At 37.1% G+C, this 23,859-nt stretch overlaps 1 protein-coding gene across 1 annotated transcript in view; it reads right to left on the bottom strand.

The window, feature by feature from the left end:
- TOPAZ1 (testis and ovary specific TOPAZ 1) overlaps positions 1-23,859 on the bottom strand; it is a gene marked incomplete at both ends in the record, with an annotated part of 68,068 nt that overhangs the window by 40,722 nt on the left and 3,487 nt on the right. Inside the window, 4 exon segments of the mRNA XM_082637709.1 lie at positions 1,434-1,579; positions 3,500-3,564; positions 11,957-12,084; positions 12,778-12,839. Of these exon segments, the coding sequence (XP_082493835.1) occupies positions 1,434-1,579; positions 3,500-3,564; positions 11,957-12,084; positions 12,778-12,839 (401 nt within the window).

Here is a 23,859-nt window from a genome sequence, read left to right as displayed (position 1 = left end):
CATCTTAGGTGTTCCTTAAGGATGTCTAGATCTGAACTTAACATTTTAAATTCATTATAAGCTAAAGATGCTTTCTTAAAAGCCTTACACAGCAGAATTGAGTATATATTCAAATGATCGTAAGTTAAACAGACAAATATTACACACAATAAACCTTTCTTAGGGAAGAAAACTACTGACAAACCCAGGTGCTATGGACCGACTGTGTCTTCCCCCAATTCATATATTGAAGCCTTAACCCCCAAAGTGACTGTATTTGGAGTTAGGGCCTTTTGCAGAAGTAATTAAGGCTAAACGGGGTTGTAAAAATGAGGCCCTGATCTGACAGAATCAATGTCTTTATAACAGACACCAGAAAGCTCTCTCTCTCTCTCTCTCTCTCTCTCTCTCTCTCTCTCCCTCCCCCCCACCACCCGCATGCACATGCACCAAGGAAAGGCCATGTGAGGACTTAGTGAAAAGGCTGCCGTCTGTAAGCCAGGAAGACAGCCAGAAACTGAACTCTACCAGAAACTTGATCTTGGACTTCTAGCTTCCAGAACTGTGTGAAATGCATATCTGTTGTTTAAGCCACCCAGTCTGTGGCATTTTGTTATGGCAGCCCGAGCTGACTATTATACCAGGGATCATTATCCCTTAATGTTAGTCTTTTAAAATGAGAATTAGGACATTTAAAAATTATTTTTTCTAAAGATAACACAAAAATGTTTTTATCTTAAGTAATTTCATTTTTCATTTTGGCAGCATCCAGATATAATTTGGGACAAGCTGATGTTTTTGTTGCATAGCTTTGCAGTACTTTTCATTATGAAACCTGTAAAGCTTTTTAAGATAAAACATGTGATCATCATGGGCTTGCTGCTATAGTACACAACACCAGGCAGCATGAAGTCAGTAATGGGAGGTCCAGAAGAGTTAGGTGTGAGCTACATACACAAGAGGATTTTGTTGTTTCTAAATTAATTCTTCAATCTAGTTTATTTTTTCACAGCATTATGAATTATCAAAAAAAGACACAAATTCTAAACTATATTCTAAATTTCTAAAACACTCACTTAAAATATGAATATTTTAGGTATAGACTATACTTTACCTATACTACCACTATCACATAAATATGGATATCTCAGAAGTTGTTCCATCAAAAGTACTAACTAAATGTACACAAACCTTCTAATCTTAGCATATCCTATACTTGTTTCAATTTTCTTCTTTTCTTTTTTTTGGGGGCCCTGCCACACAGCTTGCGGGATCTTAGTTCACTGACCAGGGATTGAACTCATGCCCCCTGCAGTGGATGTGCAGAGTCCTAACCACTGGACTGCCACCAGGGAATTCCCTCAATTTTTTTCTTAACTTTTTTGTTAAAAAAAATCTCCTGTATCATTTCTATATTATCAAAAGCCAACAGAATTTTACTTAGAAAATTGTACCATTCGTCCAGGGCTTCAGTAATGTGTCTTCCTGATGATCACTTAGATTCAAAGGTGGCACTGGCACTGATAAGCACAGAGGTTTGGGGCCCAGCGCTGCCAACTGACATTCACCAACCACATTCTCTGTATTTTTAGAATCGTTGCTGTGTGAGCAGAAAAACCAAAATCAGAATTTAAATTTATTCTAAAAACATAAAGTAATGAGAATCAAATAAGTAGAAACACATCCTAATGACAGTATTGATGTAGTCTACATACTATGCTGTGTACTACCATCATATACTATGATTCTTCAGTATTTTCAATAGGTTGTTCCTGCCTTCTTAACTAGAAGAATGATACTTGTTAAATGGCTAGGGTATGGGTAGAAGTGGGGTGGTGGGGTTAAAACTAGAGCCAAGTATTTCTTATCATGTCAGACAAAAGGTTTGAGGAGGAACTGGACTTGCATCCAAATCCAGAAAAGATCATGCAATGATTCTATTAATAGTGCAATAAAATAAATGAATTGTAAGTTATTCTTCAGGACATGTATATATAATAAATTTATACATGTACTTGAGACCTTCCTTTGGGAAGAAGGTATAAGAAATGTATTGTTCTAGGCTACTGATTTAAACAGCTCTGACTGTGTTCTAATACGTGAGATCCTATATAGCCAATTAAAAAAAACCCCTTAATTTGGAGGTCACTTACCTAGAAAAATAAATAACTTAAGCAAGGGGGAGGGTGGAAAGTACCTCAGAGCTGTCAGATATAAATGAATTTACTTTTTTGGAGAAAGACTTATACCCTCATTCAGATACTACAGTATTTTACCTTAAACACATTCTAATAAAGCTTTTTCAGCTGGGGTCCCCTTGGCCAGCGGAGAGTAAAAATAGTAAGAAAAGGGGCCAATGCTTATAACAGTTGAAACCTAGTAGCACTGATGGGAGTTCAATAATTTCACACAAAATAAAAATATTTGCTTCTCTCCCCAACTTGGGATATCATTGATATGTGCAATTATCATACCCCCCCCAAATAAAACAAAATAAAAGCAGTAACATAACACAAACAAATATGAATTATAGAATTTTATAGATGGAAAAGATTATCTAGAAAAATTCTTTTATTTTGATTGGGTAATGAAATCCAGGGTAATGTGGTGACTTACCCAATGTCACATTCCTGGTCATTACGGCAGAGCCAAGGTGATGACAAAACTCTGCAGGTTGCAACTATTTAGCTTGTAAGCAAAATGTTTTTAATAGGAAAAAAAAAGTTAACCTTGTCACATTTTCTTTTTAAGATCTTCAAGTGGGCATGAACCATACAGCCTTCTATGCCAATCTAATTCTTACCTAGGCTTTTCTTTAACGTAATGGTTCTCAAACTTGAACATGTAGCAGGATTAGTTGGTGACCTTGTTGAAACACGACTGATGGGCCCCATTCCCAGAGTTTCTGATTCAGTAGGTTAGGGGTGGGAACAAGTAATTTACATTTCTGACAAGTTCCCACATGATGCAGCTGCTCCAAGGACCACACTTTGAAAAACACTGTCTTAACATTAAAGAACTTGAACATATTTGTCACCTGACCTGATTGTGCCTTGCCTCAACAGCAAAACAGGTGTGTGGGGGGGATCAAATGACCTCCAAGTTGTCCTCTAAATCTAAATTTGGTATCTGTATATGTTCCAGTGAGTGTACTGTAGCTCTCAGTACTAATCGCTGCAGACATAGAAGATACCTGCAAATTGCAATGTTCATCTGATTTCAGCTAGTCTTACCTTCATAGAAGTCACATACATATCTTTTTTTCTTTTATTTTATCACTATTCCTCATTCCTCCCTCAAAAAATATTTTAATGGCTCCAAACACTTAGTGATAGCTTTAAGGTAACTTACAATATCCCTGACATGTGTATACACCTGACACATTAATTAAATAATACCCATGTATTGTTTATGGCATAGTAGCCCAAGTATATACAGGGGAGAATGAAAAATATGCTCAAGATACAAATTACATGAATGACTATTTTAACATTATGTAATTAAAAGTTATGTTACAGACCTTTTGCAAACTTCATAAATATCTTCTTTTTCTTCTTGAATAGTCACCTTGTCCAAAAATCTACACTGTGAAGAGATTATAGTTAAATAGTATAAGTCTCTGCATTCCATATTAGGCTATGAGGCTTACCAGATCAGAATGTACTAGATGTTAATTAAACGACTAGCTTATGGTCAAGCAGGAAAATAATTCTACTCTACATTATTTAAATTACGAACACTGATTTTAAAATTTCTGCTGTTGAGAAAAACTAATATAAATCAATACACTTTTCCCAGTTTTTGATGTCACCTTTAATTATACAAGCCACCATTTCAAATTATTTTGGATAATTAAAGTTATATTTCTTTTTATTCAGAAAAAAACAGCTTTGAGTGATTTTTATTTTTAGGTGGTATTTACCAACATAAATGTATTTTTCATTAGAAATATTTATATGTATTTAAAACATTGCTACACTTAAAGCACTTTACAATTAGTAATTAGTGTTTTGGGAATTGTGATTCTCTAATTATAAGAAAATTATACATATTAGACCTTTGAAAAAACAGACACCAAGAAAATAAACACCCCAATTCACCCATCATTTGGGCAGCCAGAGATAACCACTTAATATCCTACTTTGTATCTTTCTAGTCTTTTTGAAGTACACAATCATATTTTACAATAATGGTACACACTATATATACTATTGTAACTATAAAAATCAACTGAGTAACGCGAAACACTAGCAAATAGAAAGATACACCATGTTCCTAGATGAGAATGTTAAAGGTAAAAAATGTTAATTGCCTGCAAATTGATTTATACATTTAAAAAATTACTTTACAATGTGTGTTTAAAGCTCTTAGAAGAATATAAGAATAGGCAAAAATATTTTAGATTTATAATACATGTTAGTATCTTTTAAAGCAAGCCTTTCTGTTTTTATTTTTCAAGTAATTGACAGTATGGAATTGGTACAGGACCTGAGCAATTAATGAAATAAAAGACAAGTAAAAGAATCATTCTATACATAAAAATTGAAACTATTAAAGATGGCATTTGAAATTTGTGAGGAAATGATTCAATAAATAGTAACAGAACAACAGGCTAGCTGACTGGATGGAAAAAAGCTTGGTACCAATTCACCATATGCCAAAATACTTTAGGTTCATTAAAGCTTTAAATATAAAAAATACTGAAAGTATCAAAAATAAAATAAACGTGAGTAGTTATATAATTTGGAGGCTGGAGAAAGCCTAAGCTGACACCAAAGGCAGAAACCATGAATTACGGTATCGGTAGGTTTGAATACAAACATTTAAAATATTTTCATATGCTAAGATGACAAAAGTCATCTGTCAAAATAAGAACAGAAAGGTTACATCATTTCTACTTTTTTTCTTCCAAGATAAAATTTAAATTTATATTGATAAAAAATCTAAACATAATAAATAACACCAAAAAAGCACTAGAAAAAGATACAGGTGAACATCTTTAATCCAGAAACGGGGAAGGGTTTCTCTAAATACAACTCGTAACTCAAATATCATGAAATAAAACATACATTTGAGGGGCCTCCCTGGTGGCACAGTGGTTGAGAATCTGCCTGATAATGCAGGGGACACGGGTTCGAGCCCTGGTCTGGGAATATCCCACATGCTGGGGAGCAGCTAGGACCGTGAGCCACAGCTACTGAGCCTGCGCGTCTGGAGCCTGTGCTCCGCAACAGGAGAGGCCGCAACAGTGAGAGGCCTGGGCACCGTGATGAAGAGTGGCCCCCGCTCGCCGCAACTAGAGAAAGCCCTCACACAGAAACGAAGACGCAACACAGCCAAAAATAAATAAATAAAAAAATAAATTAAAACAACAACAACAAAACAAAAAAAAACACATACATTTGACTAAATAAAAATAAAAAGCTCCTTCAAGGTAAAACGCTCCTAAACCAAATCAAACACAAATGAAAAAACAGGAAAAAGTATGGCAACATATGACAAAGAACAAATATGCTTAATATATGAAAAGTTCCTGCAAATAAAAAAAGATCAAAATCCCAAAAGAAAAATGGGCAAAGGATGTAAAAAAGAAGTTCACAGAAGAAAATGTAAATGGCTTTTACACATACTAAAAGATGCTTAACTAGACGCATAAGAGAAAAGCAAATGAAAAGTCATTTGTAAAAATGTACAGATGGACAAAAATAAAAAAATTTTAATACTGAGTTGGTGAGTGTGTGGGGGAGAAAACTGTCATTCCCATACAATGTTGATGGAAGCATAAATCAAAGCAATCTCTATGTAGGGCAATCTGAAAATTCTACTTCTAAGAATTAATCCAAAAATGCTTGCACATATGCAAAATGCCTTATGCTCAAGGATGCATAATGCAACAATGTTAAAATAGCAAAAAATGGGAACAAACCAAGTGTCCATCAACAGTGTAACTTGTTGAATAGAGTATACCCATATAGTGGATAATTATATAATTGTAAAAACAAAGTATCATTACATATATGGAAAGGAAACAATCTCCATTATACATTAAGTTAAAAAAAGACAAAGAATGATAAGCTGTCATTTGTATAAAATTAAAAAGAATACACAGTAGGTCCAGTTTGAGAAATGGCAAATAAGTATCTCTTATTGTGCTAATCCTTCTTCAGGTAACAATTATAACTCTCAGATGAGCTATAAAAAGAAACTCTGCCTGAAAACACGAGAGATATGAAAAGTAGGCAGAATCTGGGGGGAAAGAGGGAATGACACTGGGTAACAGTCCTGTTTTTATGGATTTATTCTTTTTTTTTTTTTTTTTTTTTTTGCAGTACGCGGGCCTCTCACTGTTGTGGCCTCTCCCATTGCGGAGCACAGGCTCTGGACGCGCAGGCTCAGCGGCCATGGCTCATGGGCCCAGCCGCTCCGCGGCATGTGGGATCTTCCCGGACCAGGGCACGAGCCCGTGTCCCCTGCACTGGCAGGTGGACTCTCAACCACTGCGCCACCAGGGAAGCCCTGGATTTATTCTTAAAGAGACGCCTTAATTGGCTGGAACCACTGGCGAAGGCTAAACATCTGCAATACTGACACAAAGAACCAGAAGACAGAGTACAGGGCAAAGTCAGAAACTGGGAAGTGAGGCTGGGAATCCTGGAAACGGGAGAGCCTAAGAGAGAAAGCCCCCAAATCTGCTTTAAACTTGGTCCAAATCTCTAGCTGACCCTTGAACTACACCTTTGTAAGGTAGACTCCAAACAACCCAGATGACACTAAATGAACTGAATAAACATTTCAACTGCCTACTACTGCAGGGGAGTAACCTGGAGGCCAAGTCCACCCAAGTTAAAACCTAAGCATGCAATTGCCAGACAGCCCAGCAACTGCAAACCTGGGCATTTATTTCAAAATACCAAAGTTACAGAGATGGAAAACATATTAATGGTTACTAAGGTTACAGAAGTTAGGGGTAGGGAGGGATGTGTGACAAAGGGGTAGCATAAGGAATATCTTTGTAGTGATGGCATAATTATCTTGATTGCAGTGGTGGCTACAAAAATCTGAACACTTGATAATATACACAGAACTACATACACTCATTATACTAATACCAAATTTCTGCTTCTGATATTGTGCTTTAAGATGTAATCATGGGGCTTCCCTGGTGGCGCAGTGGTTGAGAGTCTGCCTGCCGATGCAGGGCACACGGGTTCGTGCCCCGGACCGGGAAGATCCCACATGCCGCGGAGCGGCTGGGTCCGTGAGCTATGGCCGCTGAGCCTGCGCGTCTGGAGGCTGTGCTCCGCAATGGGAGAGGCCACAACAGTGAGAAGCCCGCGTACCGCAAAAAAAAAAAAAAAAAAAAAGATGTAATCACGGAGGAAAACTACTTTTCAACTTTCTGTGAATTTACAATTGTTTCAAAATAAAAATTAAAAAGTACACTAGCATTTCAACTATCTGGGGCTCAAAACTAGAATCATTAAGCAACTACTACCATGGTAAATCTAAAAATTGTTATATATGGATTCTGGGTATAACTGATATACAAGAGAAAGAAAAAACAAGATCTGTGGAAAAGACAGAAATATATATATATGTAAAAGATCAGTAAGGAAGCATTTCTAAAAATTCACAGAAAACCATACATAAAAGCAGAAAAGTGGTATGCTAGACATATGTCTAATAAATTAACCTATTTACCCTCTAAAGTTCATAAAATATAAGGTGAGAGATGGATAAAGTTTGTTGATTCCCAAATTTTGGGGCCAGATATTTTAATGACAAATATTATTGACAGGGTCATGTATCAATATTTTCTAAAGAGTTGCTACTTTGAAGCTTACCACGTATCAGAAAGATAAAAGTATCATTCCCCTTCCCTTAAACAAATCCAAAAAGTAGTACCACACTAGGAAGCAGATAAAGGATTTTGGGAATTATTTTTAAAAGAGCTAATATTGAAAATAGTCTACATCTTTAAATATTCAGTGTTAAGAACTCAGTGAATTCTGGCAAACATCTCTTAAAATCTATCCTTGCAGAATTGAAAGCAAAAAGTCTTCTCTTCTGCTTTAAGTAGAATAGAGTACAAACTGTTTATTTTTTAATGCTTTAGAGCAAAGGCTGGCAAGCTATAGCCTGCAGGCTGCCTGTTTTTGTAAATAAAGTTTTATTTGAACACAGCAATTGACATTTGTTTACATATTGTCTATGGCTTCTTTCTCCTTACAATAACAGAGCTGAGTAGCTAGGACAGCAACCATATGGCCCACAAAGCCAGACAAGTATTTTTACTATCTAGTCTTAAAGAAAAGGTTTGCTGACCCCTGCTACAGAAATCAAGGGATTCTACTGTGTGACCCTAGACAAGATCCTAAGTCTCAGTTTTTTCATCTGCAAAGGGAAATAGCAGTACACACTTCATGTGCAGTAAAGGATTAACTCAGTAAATCTGGGTTGTCCATATGCCATATGTTAAAGGCCTGGCCTGTGACCTGCTCCTAGAAGGTAACTTCTAAGCCCTTGGAACATGCTGCCTAACTGTGTGTCTTTGTTTACCTGGGTGTCTGGGATCACAACAGATAATGTAAGCTAACAGTGTAATTTATGGAAGAGGCCTTGGGCCACTCCAGAAAGTCTTTGTGATTTATGACGGGGTCCTTCAGCCATGTGGTATTAGCTTGACCTCTGGAGGGACTAGATGGAGACTGAGTGACTAAGGTCAGCTACGCACGTGGTCAACCATGCTTATGTGACTGACCCCAACAAAAACCCTGACCAAGCTTCAGGCAAGTCCCTGGCTGGCAATATTCTGTTTTTGTCATACATCACTCCTGGGAGAAGCAAGCAGTGTCCACGTGACTCTATTGGGAGAGAAAAACTGGAAGCTTGTACTCAGTTTCTCCTGTGCTCTGCCCTACGTGACTCTTTCTTTTGCTGACTTTAATCTGTATTCTTTCACTGAAATAAACTGTAACCTTGAGTTACAATAACAGCTTTGCTGACCTCTGTGAGTTCTTCTAGCAAATCATTGAACCTGAGGGTGGTTTTGGGAACTCCTGAACAGCACCTCCTTGTATCATAGGGATAAGATATAACCAGTGCTAAGTCTCTAGCACTGGCTGGCTGGCATTTAATAAAGGTTCAATACACAGTGGCTGTTATCATCAAACCATTAAGCAAGTACTTTGTGATATTTTTATTCATGCTACAGGACACTTCTAACACTTAAAGACTATTTATTTTTTTATGTGGATCATTTTTTAAAGTCTTTATTGAATTTGTTACAATACTGCTTCTGTTTTATGTTTTGATTTTTTGGCCCCGAGGCATGTGGGATCTTAGCTCCCCAACCAGGGATCGAACCTGCACCCCCTGCATTGGAAGGTGAAGTCTTAACCACTGGACCTCCAGGGAAGTCCCTAAAGACTATTTTCAAATGAGGTTCACATTCAATATTCATTCAACAACCATTTGGGATTTCCCTGGCAGTCCAGTGGTTGATTCTGCACTTCCATTGAAGGGCACACAGGTTTGATCCCTGGTCGGGGAACTAATATCCTGCATGCCATGCGGGGCGGCCAAAAAAACCCAATCATTTGTGTTATTACTCTGTATCAGCCACTGCTCTAGGTGCTAAAGATTCATTTGTGAGCAAAATGGACAAAAATCTTTGCCTTCATGGAGTTTCATTCTAGCAGGAAGAGACGGAGGTAAACATAAATAAGTAAATGTAAAGTATATTATATCATGATAAGTACAAGAAAGGGGGATATGAAATGTTGACAGAACGGAGAATACTGGAATTTTAGGTTGGATGGCTAGGGGAGGTCTCTCTGAAAACATGAAATTTGAGTAAAGATGTGAAGGAAATAAGAAAGTAAACTATACCTTTTTTTTTTTTTTTTTTTTTTTAGGAGATAAAATGGCAAGGGCAAAGGCCGTGAAGTGGGAGAAAGCCTGGTTTGTTCCAAGAACAGCAAGGAGGCTAATGTGGTCAGAGTAAAATGGATAAGGAGAGTAGTCAAAGAGATCAGAGAGGTAACAACGTAGGGGAGGGGTAGGGGGAACAGATAAAGGGCCATGTAGGTCACAGTAAGGAATCTGAATATTAAAAGCCACTGGAGAGTTTGAAGCAGAAGAATAACATGATCGAATTTATGCTATGTTGAGAATAAACTACAAGAGGACAATATCAGAAGCTGGAGAAATGTTAGGAGACCACTGCAGTAATTCAGGCAGGAGATGATATTAGGCGGGGCCTGGGCCTGTGTGGTATGTGTGGGAGTGATGAAAAGTGAATAATTTCCAGACATCATCTGAAGCTAAGGCCAGCAGGATTTCCTTACAGTCTGGATATGGAGTGAGAGAAAAAGAAAGTAAGGAAATCCAAGGTTTTTGAGCCTAAATAACTTATAAAGGATACAGTTGCCTTTAATAGAAAAGGGGAAAATTACAGAAATGGCTGGTTTGTGGTAGGGTAGGGGACATCTAACAGGTCAGTTTTGAACACGTTAAGTTTGAGAAGTGTAATTGGACATCCAAGTGGAAAAATCAAGTAGGCAACTAGATAGAAAGGTCTGCAGCTCAGAGACAAAGTTCAAGCTGGAGATATCAGTTTGAGAGTCTTAGCACACAGATGGCATTCAATGCAATGAGGTTGGATGAGACCATCTAAGGAGCAAATCTAGATAGGAAAAAAGAACAGACTCCTGGTCTAGGCACTGGGTCGCTCCAACATGTAGAGGTCAGGGAGATCAGAAGAGACCAGCGAAACCAACTGGGAAGTTGCAGACAGACAGGACACTAGGCATGCATGTTTAACCTGAAAGCCATGTGAAAAAAATGTTTCAAGGAAAGCGTGATCAACTGTTAAATACTGGTGATAGGTTAAGTAAGATTAAGACTGAACTATGTCTATTAGATTCAGCAACGAGCAGGTCACTGGAGAGTTTAAGACAGGTAGTTTTGGTGGAGGTGAAGGTGAGTATCTTTGGAACTGGAGGAGAGAAACTGGGGATAGAGGGTCTAGACAAGTCTTTGGAGAAATAGGACGACAGGTGAAAAGGAAAATGGGACCATGAAAGTGTATTTTTGGTTTTGTTTGAAGATGGGAGACAAGCATGCTTATGTTGAAGAGAATGATCCAGTAATGAAAGGAGAATTACTGGAGTAGTATTTTAAGAGAGGGAAGAGATGGATTCTAGCACACAGGTGAAGGGAATAGCCTTGGCCTGTTCATCCAGTGTAATAGAAGTGAAGCTGGAGTTTTGGGAACAGGTGCAGGTAGGTGGCCTAATGTATTGGTAGGAACTTAGGAAGTTCTTTTCCAATTATTTCAATTTTCTTGGTAAAGTAGGAAACAAGGTTGTTAGCTATGAGGACAAATGAGGAGGAATAAGGAGAAAGAAACATGAAATAGTTGTCTAGGAGTCAATTCAATTATTCAAAAGGTTAAGACAATCATACACATTATCTGGCAGATAACTGATACCCCAAATTTTCTCCATATCATACACCAGTGGTATGTTCCAACATCAAGTTAGGTTTAGCTCCGATTCCTATGCCTTCTACATCTGTGGTCGAATAACTGATGCTTGCATTCATAGCACTCGGGCACTATGATATTCTAAAATTTCAAAGAAGTTCAAATGATATTCAGTACTTTGTACTTAGTGAGGCAGGAAGATATGTAACAATTTAGAAAGATTTACATAGGTTTGAGAAGAACTTTGGGATTCTAAAAAGCTAAATATATAATTAAACAGCACACCCCATTTTCCCAGACAAGTGAAACTCTATTAATACTGTGCTTATGGCAAGCATCAAGCAGTATGTCCCATGGCCAGAATGACGTGACTCTTTTACTCAACAAAAAGGCCATTCCCTTGTCACCTGACAGCATGGCTAAGATGGACTTCTGTATTTACCACTATCTGGACCAAGAAATAAGAAAATGCAAAAGATTCTCTAGTACCTTTTCAACCAAGTCTGAACTTTTTGTGTGTTCACTGACGTCTCCCAGTTTTTCATTTGAAGAAGTCTCATTAGTAACTTCACCTAAGGAAATGTTTGCACCTTTGGAATCATGTTTTATCTCACTTGCTGAAAAGAAATAATATTCAACTGTAGAAACTTTAAATGACAAAATAACCAAGTCATTTAAAGATTGTTCTAAAAACGAGTTAGAATTCAGAGACTCTTTTAAAGTCCAATGTGACAAATATGAAGCAGCATTTTCAGCAAATTATACATTTATTCCTCCCTCTCTATCAAAATAACTCCATTACATGGTATAAAAAGAATTGGCAGTAAGACAAAATTGAGACATAAAGATAAATTTAAGAATCTTTCTTGATCATGTCCAGCTATTTTTCAATATATTTTTAAAACTTGAAAGTGTTTGAAATTACTTTCAAATTATTTCCTGTAAAGATTCAGCTATTTAAACTTAGGATTAGCTATTATTAAAAAATATTAAAAAGGACTCAGATTTAAAATGTGGTAAAGCTTAAATATATATTTCAATTTCAAAAATGAGACTACAAAAATTGCTAAGGTCAATTATCTTTTGTAGATAAAGCCTAACAAAGTTATTTATTAAATAATCAACTGGAAAATTTCTCAAAATCTGATCTGCCAACCAGGCAAAACTGAGGAAAACTGACAAACTGTAAAACGTGGTTGACAGACTCTAAAATGAAAAGTTTCCTATTTTAATGAATTCATTCTGACTATGCCTAAATAGAGATATAAAAATACTTCAATATTACACATTCTGAAAATGTCAAATTTTACCTGCTGACAAGGAAGCACAGACCTCTGACTTCATCAATTCAGGATCCAGTACAGGGAGTTCTCTATTATAAAGCAAACAGAGTACACATTATAACATATTCTAGCAGAACTATCCACTCCTCTAAACATTACACAATACTAGCTTTAGCAGCTGGTGAACATCAGCTCAAGTCCTCCAAGGTCAGAGTACTATTCTGGGATAGCACACCCAAGCAGATTCTGCATTTGGTTCTTTAATCACATTTGCCACAATTGTTAGGGAGCGCTGCCACTCAAACTTTGTTACTCAGAGAGAACTGATGACATACACCAAGCATTTAAAACATTTTTAAAGTATTACACCAATGCAAGATAACGTTTACCTCCTACTCTTAAGCATGTGTATGTATGTCTTACCGTCGATGTAAAAGGAAGAGTGTGAAAGCAGTTTGAATCTCTTTTTGTAGTCTCTGAAGACAACCTAAGGTCTAAAGGTAAAAGCTATGGAGATCAGAGTTAAACCAACCTGGGTTCAGATATTGTTCTGCCACTTACTATGTCAACCGTGGCAAAATTATTTAAATTCTTTGAGTCTAACCATATCTGTAAAATGAGAATACCACCTACCCACGAGGTTATTGAGAGGATTAAATAAGATAAAATGTCCTTAAAGCCAATGGCATAGGCTCAACAAATGAAAACTACAGCTATAGGAGCCACTCAAAAACAAATGGCCAAACACTATTCCATTTTTAAAACCTTGGACATGGGCTTCCCTGGTGGCGCAGTGGTTGAGAGCCCGCCTGCCGATGCAGGGGACACGGGTTCATGCCCCAGTCCGGGAAGATCCCACATGGCACGGAGCGGCTGGGCCCGTGAGCCATGGCTGCTGGGCCTGCGTGTCCGGAGCCTGTGCTCCGCAACGGGAGAGGCCACAACAGTGAGAGGCCCGCGTACCGCAAAAAAAAAAACAAAAAAAAAACCTTGGACAAAAGTATATAAAAGTACACAGAATAAAATATAATAGGACTTCCCTGGGGGCGCAGTGGTTAAGACTCCGCTTGCCTGGACAAGAATAAAGATGCAGACATAGATAATGGACTTGAGGACATGGGGAGGGGGAAGGGTAAGCTGGGATGAAGTGAGAGAGTGGCATGGACATATATACACTACCAAACGTAAAATAGATAGCTAGTGGGAAGCAGCCGCATAGCACAGGAGACCAACTCAGTGCTTTGTGACCACCTAGAGGGGTGGGATAGGGAGGGTGGGAGGGAGACACAAGAGGGAGGAGAGGGGATATATGTATATGTATAGCTGATTCACTTTGTTATACAGCAGAAATTAACACAACATTGTAAAGCAATTATACTCCAATAAAGATGTTAAGAAAAAAAGTAAGTGCATTTATATAACTTTAAGTTTATAGACACATGTATGAAAACCAATGGCTTTTAAAATTATATGATATACTTTGTGAGAGGGATTTTCCTTCCAAGTTTCAATGTTACCTCAATTATTCAGAACCTTAATTCTGCTTTTTAAAAAAATTTTCTCTGAAAATAGTATTGTCTTTGATTTTCTGCTTTAAATTACCTTATCATTTTAAAAAACTTGTGTATATAACAAAAAAAAAGGAATCTGTCTGCCAATGCAGGGGACACGGGTTCGAGCCCTGGTCCGGGAAGATCCCACATGCCGTGGAACAACAGAGCCCATGCGCCACAACTACTGAGCCTGCGCTCTAGAGCCTGCAAGCCACAAGTACTGAGCCCATGTGCCACAACTACTGAAGCCCGCGTGCCTAGAGCCCATGCTCCGCAACAAGAGAAGCCACTGCAATGAGAAGCCCACACAACACAACGAAGAGTAGCCCCCGCTCGCCGCAACTAGAGAAAAGCCTTCGTGCAGCAATGAAGACCCAACGCAGCCAAAAATAAATATAAAATAAATAAATTTAAAAAAATGGGAAAATAAAATTACAAACAAGACACAAATATATACAAATCTCCTCCCCCAATTCATACCTCTTGACTCATATCTGTCTACTAGAATATCTCCATTTCAGTATTTCAAAGGTCTCTCCAACTCAACATGTCTAAATTTGACCTCATGACCAGCATCCCTCCCCAATCCTGCCTGTTTTCATCACGGAATTGTAATGCCCTTCTTTGAAACAAGAGAAATCAGGTATCATCCTTAACTCCTACCTCTGACCTTGCTCCCATTTGATTAATCAATCTTCACTTCCTAAACCTCTCTCAAATCCACTCCCACTTCTGGTTGAAGTCACCATGTCCTTTGGTCTAATTATGACAATAGCTCCTTGCCAATTTATTCTCCACACCAGAGCTATGATGATTTTTAAAATGTAAATCTGATCAAATTATCTACTTGAAGTAAAGTCCTTCAGTGAATCCCTATATGCTCTTAGGATAAAGTTCAAACTCACCATGAATTCTAGTTTGTCTAGGATGATCTGTGTATGCCTCTTATCCTGGAATATTAATTATTAATACCTCCCCCCCATTTCCCTCTCAAAATTTTTGCAATTCAGAAGATCAATTCTATGGTCATCCTATTTACAAAGCCCTGCACGACTGAGCTTTCTGAATATTCTGTAGCTTCATTTCTTGCTACCTAAACACTAAGCCATGGGATGTTATTTCTGTCTCTCAGTTGTAACATGCTCTTCCCTGCAGGCCTACCTATAGACTACTCCTTCCCTCTCAATTTTCTACTCACTTTTCTTCACCTATTGCCTAGTTCTTATTCATTCTTTAGTGTTCAACTTAAATGTTACTAGGGCGAGGAAGCCTTCAACACCTTGCACTTTTCCTATCATATTTTATTGTATTTGCTTAATCATTTGCAGCCCTTGATAGACTAAAAGCTCTGTGAGAACAAGGTCCATGTGCATCTAGTTGCTAACCATATACTCAGCACCTAACATCCTCCTGGCCAGACACTAGGGAGACGCAAATGAAGATGCCTCTCTCCTGTCTACAAACTCCCAGCATAGGAGGAGGTGCACATACAAACAGACATAATATGCTGAGATCTGTGCCAAGAGAACTACTGGAACAAATCCCTAGAATAGTATCTCAGATGTGATTTAGAGGACAAATGAATATAAAGAAAGGAACTTTTGGATAAAGAAACACATGCAAAAGGATTCAGATAATGACATATCGTGGAAACAGTGAGCTGCCTGCTCTGATTATCTTTTATTAGCCTCTCCCCACACTTTCCTCCCCACCAACCCCATAGCTGCCAAAGAGAGAATGGATGCAGATCCACCAAAGAGCCATAAAAAGCCATGCCAATCAGTTTAGACTCTATCCTCAGGTGGCTGAGAGCCACCGGAGCACTCTAAGCAGTCACTGGCAGATCAATTTCTACTTCAAAATATTACTGTGGAGGAGGATATACTAAGAGAGTTTGGGAAGATTAACCAGGAGCTAATTGCAATAATTTAGAAGAAATATGAATAAGATAGTAGCAGTGAGAATTGAGAGAAAGGAAAAACCATGAGAGATATTCAAGGTAATAGCATGAATAGGATTAACTGACTCAATAAATAGAGAAGAATTGAGGGCTGTTTCTAATTATACTGAAAGTTACATTTACAAATAGGTACAGCCCAGACACACAGAAGGTTATTCCTTAAAAAAAAAAAAAAAGCCAAAACCCAAAAAAGTAAATAACTATAGCAAGTGTACTGCTTTAATTTCAAAGTATTACAATAGTATTTTTAATACTGCTGGTATAGTTCATAAGAGTGAGAAACTTTTTACTTTGAATAAGTAACTTACAAGGAAGGTAAAATTGCACATGCCACTCTTGTTAGAAGTAATTTAGTTTTGTTTTGAATTTGCAAGACACAAAGAGATAGGAAAAACTTAAATTCATCGAGATTAGGAAAAATAAAATTGTAACCCCCATAAATATATTACAGCTTTGCATTAGTGGAGTAGAAAGGGGGAAAAATGAAGGGTAGAAAGAGGAAAGTAGAGAAACAGACTTGGGTGAGGCTACAGAATACAGGGAAGCAAAAGAGAAGATCTGAGCAAAAAGGAGAGGAGAATAAGAGAGGCTTCTGAAGAACTACATAGATTACATCAGGTTTATCCTCTAACACAGCATTTTTCAAGGGGGTGATGTAATTTAATGGGTTCCAACCAGGATTTTTAAATAAAACAGAATAAAATACAAAATATGATACTAGACCACATGTAGTAAGGGAAATACTATTTTTATAAATCTATTGTCTTACATATTCATAGGTAGGTACCAGACTGTAATGTAAAATGTATCTTTAGTATGGGTAACTGACAAACAGGTTTGAAGACGACAGTTCTAGAATAATTATTAGCAGGAAAAGCGTGAAAACTAAGAGAATGTTATTGCCCAAGAAAAATTCAGAATGTTATTGCTCAAGAAAAATTCAGAAAAAATTCCTAAGAAAAATTCAGAATGCCCAAGAAAAATTCAGAATGTTATTGCTTCCTTTTGAGATGCTAACTAGCTGAATGCAGTCAATGTTCACTTATTTACACATTCACATATTGTTTGTGAAAAGGACTACCATAAACTTACTGGGGCAATTACTCTGTAGATAACAGTGGCCAAAAACAGAAATATTACAGTATCCAATTCACTGGGCCAGAGGTTCCCAAGCCTGATGCCAGGATGTGAGGTGCTCAGTCTCCTGATATTAGAAACGATAACTCCATCAAGTACAGTACCATTTATTTCAGCAAAACAAACAGTGGTTTATGTGGTCCAAAAGAGAAAAAAGTAAAAATCAGAATGATGCGTCTTCATACTGCACCACCTGCTACTTTAAAGAGAAGGATGAGGGCTTCCCTGGTGGTGCAGTGGTAGAGAATCCGCCTGCTATTGCATGGGACACAGGTTCAAGCCCTGGTCCGGGAAGATCCCACATGCCGCGGAGCAACTAAGCCTGTGCATCACAACTACCGATGCCCGTGTGCCTAGAGCCCGTGCTGCGCAACAAGAGAAGCCACCGCAATGAGAAGCCCATGCACCGCAACGAAGAGTAGCCCCTGCTCCCCACAACTAGAGAAAGCCCGCGTGCAGCAACGAAGACCCAACGCATCCATAAATAAATAAATGAATTAATTAATAAAAAAAATAAAGAGGAGGACGAGATGAGAGAGGAAAGGGGTCAAAAAGTAAATAATGTTCTGTGGCAGTCTACAGAATAATGGATTTGAAGCCATGTAAAGAACCAAAGTGCCACTCTTCCAGCATGCTGTTTTGGGGAGGGGAGGTCGACTTTGGAGCAGGTTGCCCTGTGTCCAGATCTCAACTCTGATACTTACTGTGTGTCCTTTGGAAAGTCAGTGACTTTGACTCAATTTTAAAGATAGGGTCAGTTTCAATCTCAGAATTGTTCTACTTAATGAAATAGCATAAGTAATGTATCTAGCACAGGGTAGACACTAAATGTCAGTTCTTACAATTAAGTGTAAAATTGTGCATTATAGTTAGAGTGTCTCAGATATTCAGTGGACAGGGAGAATGGAGTAAGATGAGCTTCTTGAAAGACAGGCCAAGGAGTCTAAATATATGAGGGAAAGAAAGAGAATGACCTTTACTTTTGCTGGAAACCATTTTTTGTTTTTGTTTTTGGGTTTTTTTTTTTGGTCATTTGGTATTGTAAACCTGGTGACAGAGGCCAGTCTCTTGGGGAACAAACTGATTCCCCAAGATCTGAGAAAGTAAGTGGGGTGGATTTCTTGAGACAATATAATTTACCCAGGATAGATCCATGCTAGGCATGGTCTAATGGGACTCAAATGCCTGAGCAAAAGTAATAGGCTTTTATTTTCTGTACAGTGGTGCTAGGTATTTTTCCCCCTAGAAGTTTATTATTTACCAGCTCTAGAATGTACAATGGCTTTTCATGGATTTAAGTCCAAGTTGCAAAGGTGGTATAATGATCCAAACTGATCACCAGCACCAATTCTATACAAAGTTCAAATTTTGATGCCTAATTTTCCAACCTTAGTCTGGTATCACCCTACTTATCAAGTCTTATTTTTACTATTCTTAAACATCTATCTGCTTGAGAAAAGAAGGATTCACTGTCTCCATTTACATACATTCCAATGCTTGAGAAACAGCCTACAACATAGTAGGAATTGAAACCTTAATTCTCTCCCCTCCCTCAATGTATGAGTGACTGGGTTTACAAAGGCAAATGAGACATGGACATTTACCACTCTCAAGAAGTCCAACAGTTTATGTGAACCATGGAATACAAGATATGGTACACAAAAGTTAAATATCTGTCTCACACACACACAGAAAATGTTGTTCCCATGGAAAAGTGTCTGAAATATCTACTCTAAACCAACAACTTATTATAGAGGATAACACCAGAAACAAAAAGGAAAGAAAGAAAAACAGAGAATATACACAAGAGTATTATTCTTGTGCAACTGTATTTACATCGGTGGGTACCAACATGAAAATTAGCCTGTATTCAGTAACAAAAAATATGTTCTCCTCTCAAGACTTCACTGAACTCACTAAATGTTGCATCTACAAAGAAAATAAAACAAGACTAATAACTGTGTTTACATTAAAATGGGCAAATAAAACATATTTTATCAAAATTATTAAGGTCTACTAGATTAGTGTATGTTTTGTTGGCTAAAGTTAAATTTTCTGATTCCTGTTGTGTAATCAGGCCTGTACAAGGCTCTTAGTTCGCTGACTCAATCTGTTGAGTTCCTAACTATGTGAAGATTAAAAAAAAGTAATCATGTTATTTGGTTTTTTGCTATTAAGTTGTATGAATTCCTTATGTATTTTGGATATTAATCCTTCATCAGATACATGATTTGCAAATACTTTCTCCCATTCCATAGGCTGCCTTTTCATTTTGTCTAGACAAATAGTGTATGATCTCACTTATATGTGGAATCTAAAAGAAAGAACTCATAGGAACAGAGATGAATGTGTCAGCTAACCTTATTATGGTAATTATTTTGCAACATATACATATATCAAATCATCAAAAATTGTACACCCTAAACTTACATAAGTTATATATCAAATATGTCTCAAATATGTCAAATGTCTCAATAAATTTGGAAATAAAGAGAAAAAAGAAAAGTAAAAAAAAAAAAAAGTCCAATAGTATTAGCAGGTGAGAGATGTAAATTATATCATCATGAAATCAGTGCCATAAGTGAGGTAGCAAAAGGTGCTGTGGGAAAAGAGAACGGCTCCTACTTCTATCTGAAGAAGTCATAATCTTCCCTGCACAACCATATTCATAGCTACCTTTACCTTCTGCCCATATTTTCTTCATTAATTTTCTACCTCTCCAAACTTTCTTCCTTCTCCCCACTTGTTAATCTAAATCAATCCAACCATTAAGGATCAGTACAAATTTTGGCTTTTCCAAGAGGCCCTTTCAATCCTCTTTTCTAAACTACTAGTGTTCTTGTACCTCAGTTTACATATTTTTGTTTCAAACACATTAGTCCCCACTTCCCCAGCTATATAGTAATGCCCGTGAATATTTGGCAGATTCTTAAAATCTCAATGATCCACTGTATAATATCACTTGACTGATATTTTAGCATATGTGATTGAACATAATCCTATATTCTAGTACAGATTAACTGTCCAGCACTGACTATTACAGATGTTCTCAGATCTCTAACTATACTTACAGGCTAATTCAAAAGTTTTACCTATTTCACCCATTATATATGTCTAAGGTCATCAGTTCAAGTCTTAGGGAATTATTTCTAGTATGCTTCTAATACTTTGGATTTTAATATGGACTTCTCCCACAGTGGATACTGACAATGAATAAGTATTCTAACATAACTTAAATACCTTACAAATAAACTCATGTTTGTCTACCTGTTTTACCAATAAGAGGTAGTCCAGAGCTTCTGACAATTTCTGGGCATAGCCCTCCCATCTTCAATTTCTATTTCTGTAAAACAGAAACTCATTCTAACAGGTTTCAACCTCTCAGTGTCGTAGAGTGAGGAAACAGTAATGTACTAATTAGCAACTGATTGGTAAAAGGGAGAGAGCTGACATTAAAAATTATATTTTAAGCTTCATCTAGTTCTAGAACCATTAACAATTTTCTGTATAACTATTAGCAGACCCTCTGGTGATCATGCATCCATTTTTCCCTGTTAAGGTTTATCCTAGCACTGTGGATGACTGTAAAACTGGTATTTCCAGTGCAGAAAAATGAAAATATTAAAATAACTACTGAGGAAATTTTAAAGTTTATTTAAAAACCAAAACTTCAGAAGCAGGGATGAAAGAAAAAGAAGAACTAAAAACAAGTATAATTGGTGCTCCTGCCATAAAGGAAATGAAGTTACAATAATAGAAAAATTATCTGAAGTAAATTTGATTCTTGGTTTGTCTTTTATATCAGGAAAGCAAATGCTGCTGTCTGAAGTTAGAACACAAATTTTTAAAGTCATGATTAAAAAACTCAAACTTTTAAATAATCTTTCTTATTAACTTGGGAGAGACTTTTAGGAACTAATTTCTTTTTTTTTTTTTTGCGGTACGCGGGCCTCTCACTGTTGTGGCCTCTCCCGTTGCGGAGCACAGGCTCCGGATGCGCAGGCTCAGCCGCCATGGCTCACGGGCCCAGCCGCTCCGCGGCATGTGGAATCTTCCCAGACCGGGGCACGAACCCGTACCCCCTGCATCGGCAGGTGGACTCTCAAACACTGCGCCACCAGGGAAACCCAGGAACTAATTTCTTGTTGTAAAGAAGTATATTGATTCAGCAGTTCCTTTAGTTTCACTTCAGTCCCTCCTTCCCCAAGTTAAACGTAAGTAAAATTAAATGTTTTTTACTAAAAAGTGGCATGATCCAACTTTTCTGAAATTATATCCACATATATGCCTAGATAGGCATACAAATTTTGAGTAATTAATTTGTTATTTTGGGTGGTGAGATTCCCTCCCTCTTACACTTTTAATATAATGAACATGATCATTTTTATAAAATCAGCCATTATCCTAAGAAAGAAAAAAAGTATAAAAAACAAACTTTTTGCCCAGTTTACAACATTTCTCTCTTTCTACCTTCAACTGCAGTTCATTGTCAGCATCTTGTTAGCTAACAGAGATGTTTGCCTTTGAAAGAGTTAAAAGCACCTTTAATTAATTACCTTTTATTGAGCTCTTACTATTCACCCAGTATTACACCAAAACCTTTCCCATCCCTTCACTGATTAATCCTCATGACCTTGAGAGGCAAGTACCTTCCCTTTTTACAGATAAGGTAAAATATCAATAATTTGCCTACAAGGTGACAGAGCTACTAGGGAAAGGAAAAGATTCAAAAACCTAGGTCAGACTATAAAGGTTAAGTTCTTGACCACTAATTTTAAACTAAGATAGTTCAAATCCAGATTCTGTTACTAGCAGTGTGAATTTGGACAACTGACAACTTGTCATCTTCATCTTTTCCACCTCAAAATGGGCAGATTACCATCCTCATTATGGACGGTTTTAAAAACAGATAAAGCTCTTGGTCCTTCCTTTGGGATATAGAAAGTACTCTATTTGGTGATAAGTTACAAGTTATTGTCACACTAAGAACATCAAGAGGAATGTAATATCACAAAAGTAACTAAAATTTATGAATACCAGACAAATTTAAGTCATGTACTATTGAATCTTAGTGGAAAGTGTTTATGTCTGTTCACAGAACATTCCAATATTCAAGTACTGTAACATACAAATATAAATTAGAGCTTAAAGAATTATCAAAATTTAGTAAAATATGACATAATAGTAAATAAAATTTAGGCCAATCAGATAGGTCAATTTCCAAAACAAGAAGGTTATTACTTGGCTCCATTTAAAGTTGATTCAGGCAAACTCATTCTCTTTGGGGGCTAAGTCATCATTTAAAACCATCACCTTAGATGGATCTAGAGACTGTCATACAGAGTGAAGTAAGTCAGAAAGAGAAAAACGAATATCGGATATTAACGCATATATGTGGAACCCAGAAAAATGGTACAGATGAACCGGTTTTCAGGGCAGAAACAGAGACACAGATGTAGAGAACAAATGTATAGACACCAAGCGGGGAAAGTGGTGGTGTTGGGGGGATGGTGGTGTGATGAATTGGGTGATTGGGATTGACATGTATACACTAATATGTATAAAATGGATAACTAATAAGAACCTGCTGTATAAATAAATAAAACTCTAAAATTAAAAAAAAAATAAAAATTCTATTTATGGCAAAAAAAAAAGAATCACCTTTACTTGCTTTTAACCAAGATGCCTATTTTATCCTTGCTGATATTAAAGCAACATTTACTCAAAAAAAAAATAATAATAAATTTAAAAAAATAAAACCATCACCTTAAAAGTAAAACCATGAAAAAATTTCATGCTTTTCCCCTCTGAATATTAGTTTAACTTTTTTTATTTATTTATTTATTTATTTATTTATTTATTTATTTATTTTTGGCTATGTTGGTTCTTCACTTCTGTGCGAGGGCTTTCTCTAGTTGTGGCAAGCGGGGGGTCACTCTTCATCGCGGTGCGCGGGCCTCTCACTATCGAGGCCTCTTTTGTTGCTGGAGCACAGGCTCCAGACGCGCAGGCTCAGTAGCCGTGGCTCACGGGCCCAGTCGTTCCGCGGCATGTGGGATCTTCCCAGACCAGGGCTCGAACCCGTGCCCCCTGCATTAGCAGGCAGATTCCCAACCACTGCGCCACCAGGGAAGCCCTAGTTTAACTTTTGATTCGACTTTCAAGTTCTAATTCAAATAAAGTTTTCCAAGGCTTCTCTGGTCACTGAAAAATGGATTTTTTATCTAACAAGGAAGTCACAGAAAATGGGTTAAAATACATAGCACTGTTCTTAATACGTAACTTGGCTGAAATAAAAGTATATCTGTATATTTACAATTATTTAAAAACATATGAAAATAAATTTGACTTTTGAAAGAAGCAATCTCAGTAATTTAAAAAGCCACTTTATAAACCACCATTTAAAATTCTGAACAGCTAATATGCTCCATTATAATTTCAAATATATATAATTGTTTT

This window comes from Mesoplodon mirus (genome assembly GCF_964341445.2).
Source record: "Mesoplodon mirus genome assembly, chromosome: 12".
Lineage (NCBI taxonomy): Eukaryota > Metazoa > Chordata > Mammalia > Artiodactyla > Ziphiidae > Mesoplodon > Mesoplodon mirus.
The sequence above is the reverse complement of the archived record's forward strand: the minus strand, read 5'-3'. Positions and strand labels throughout refer to the sequence as shown.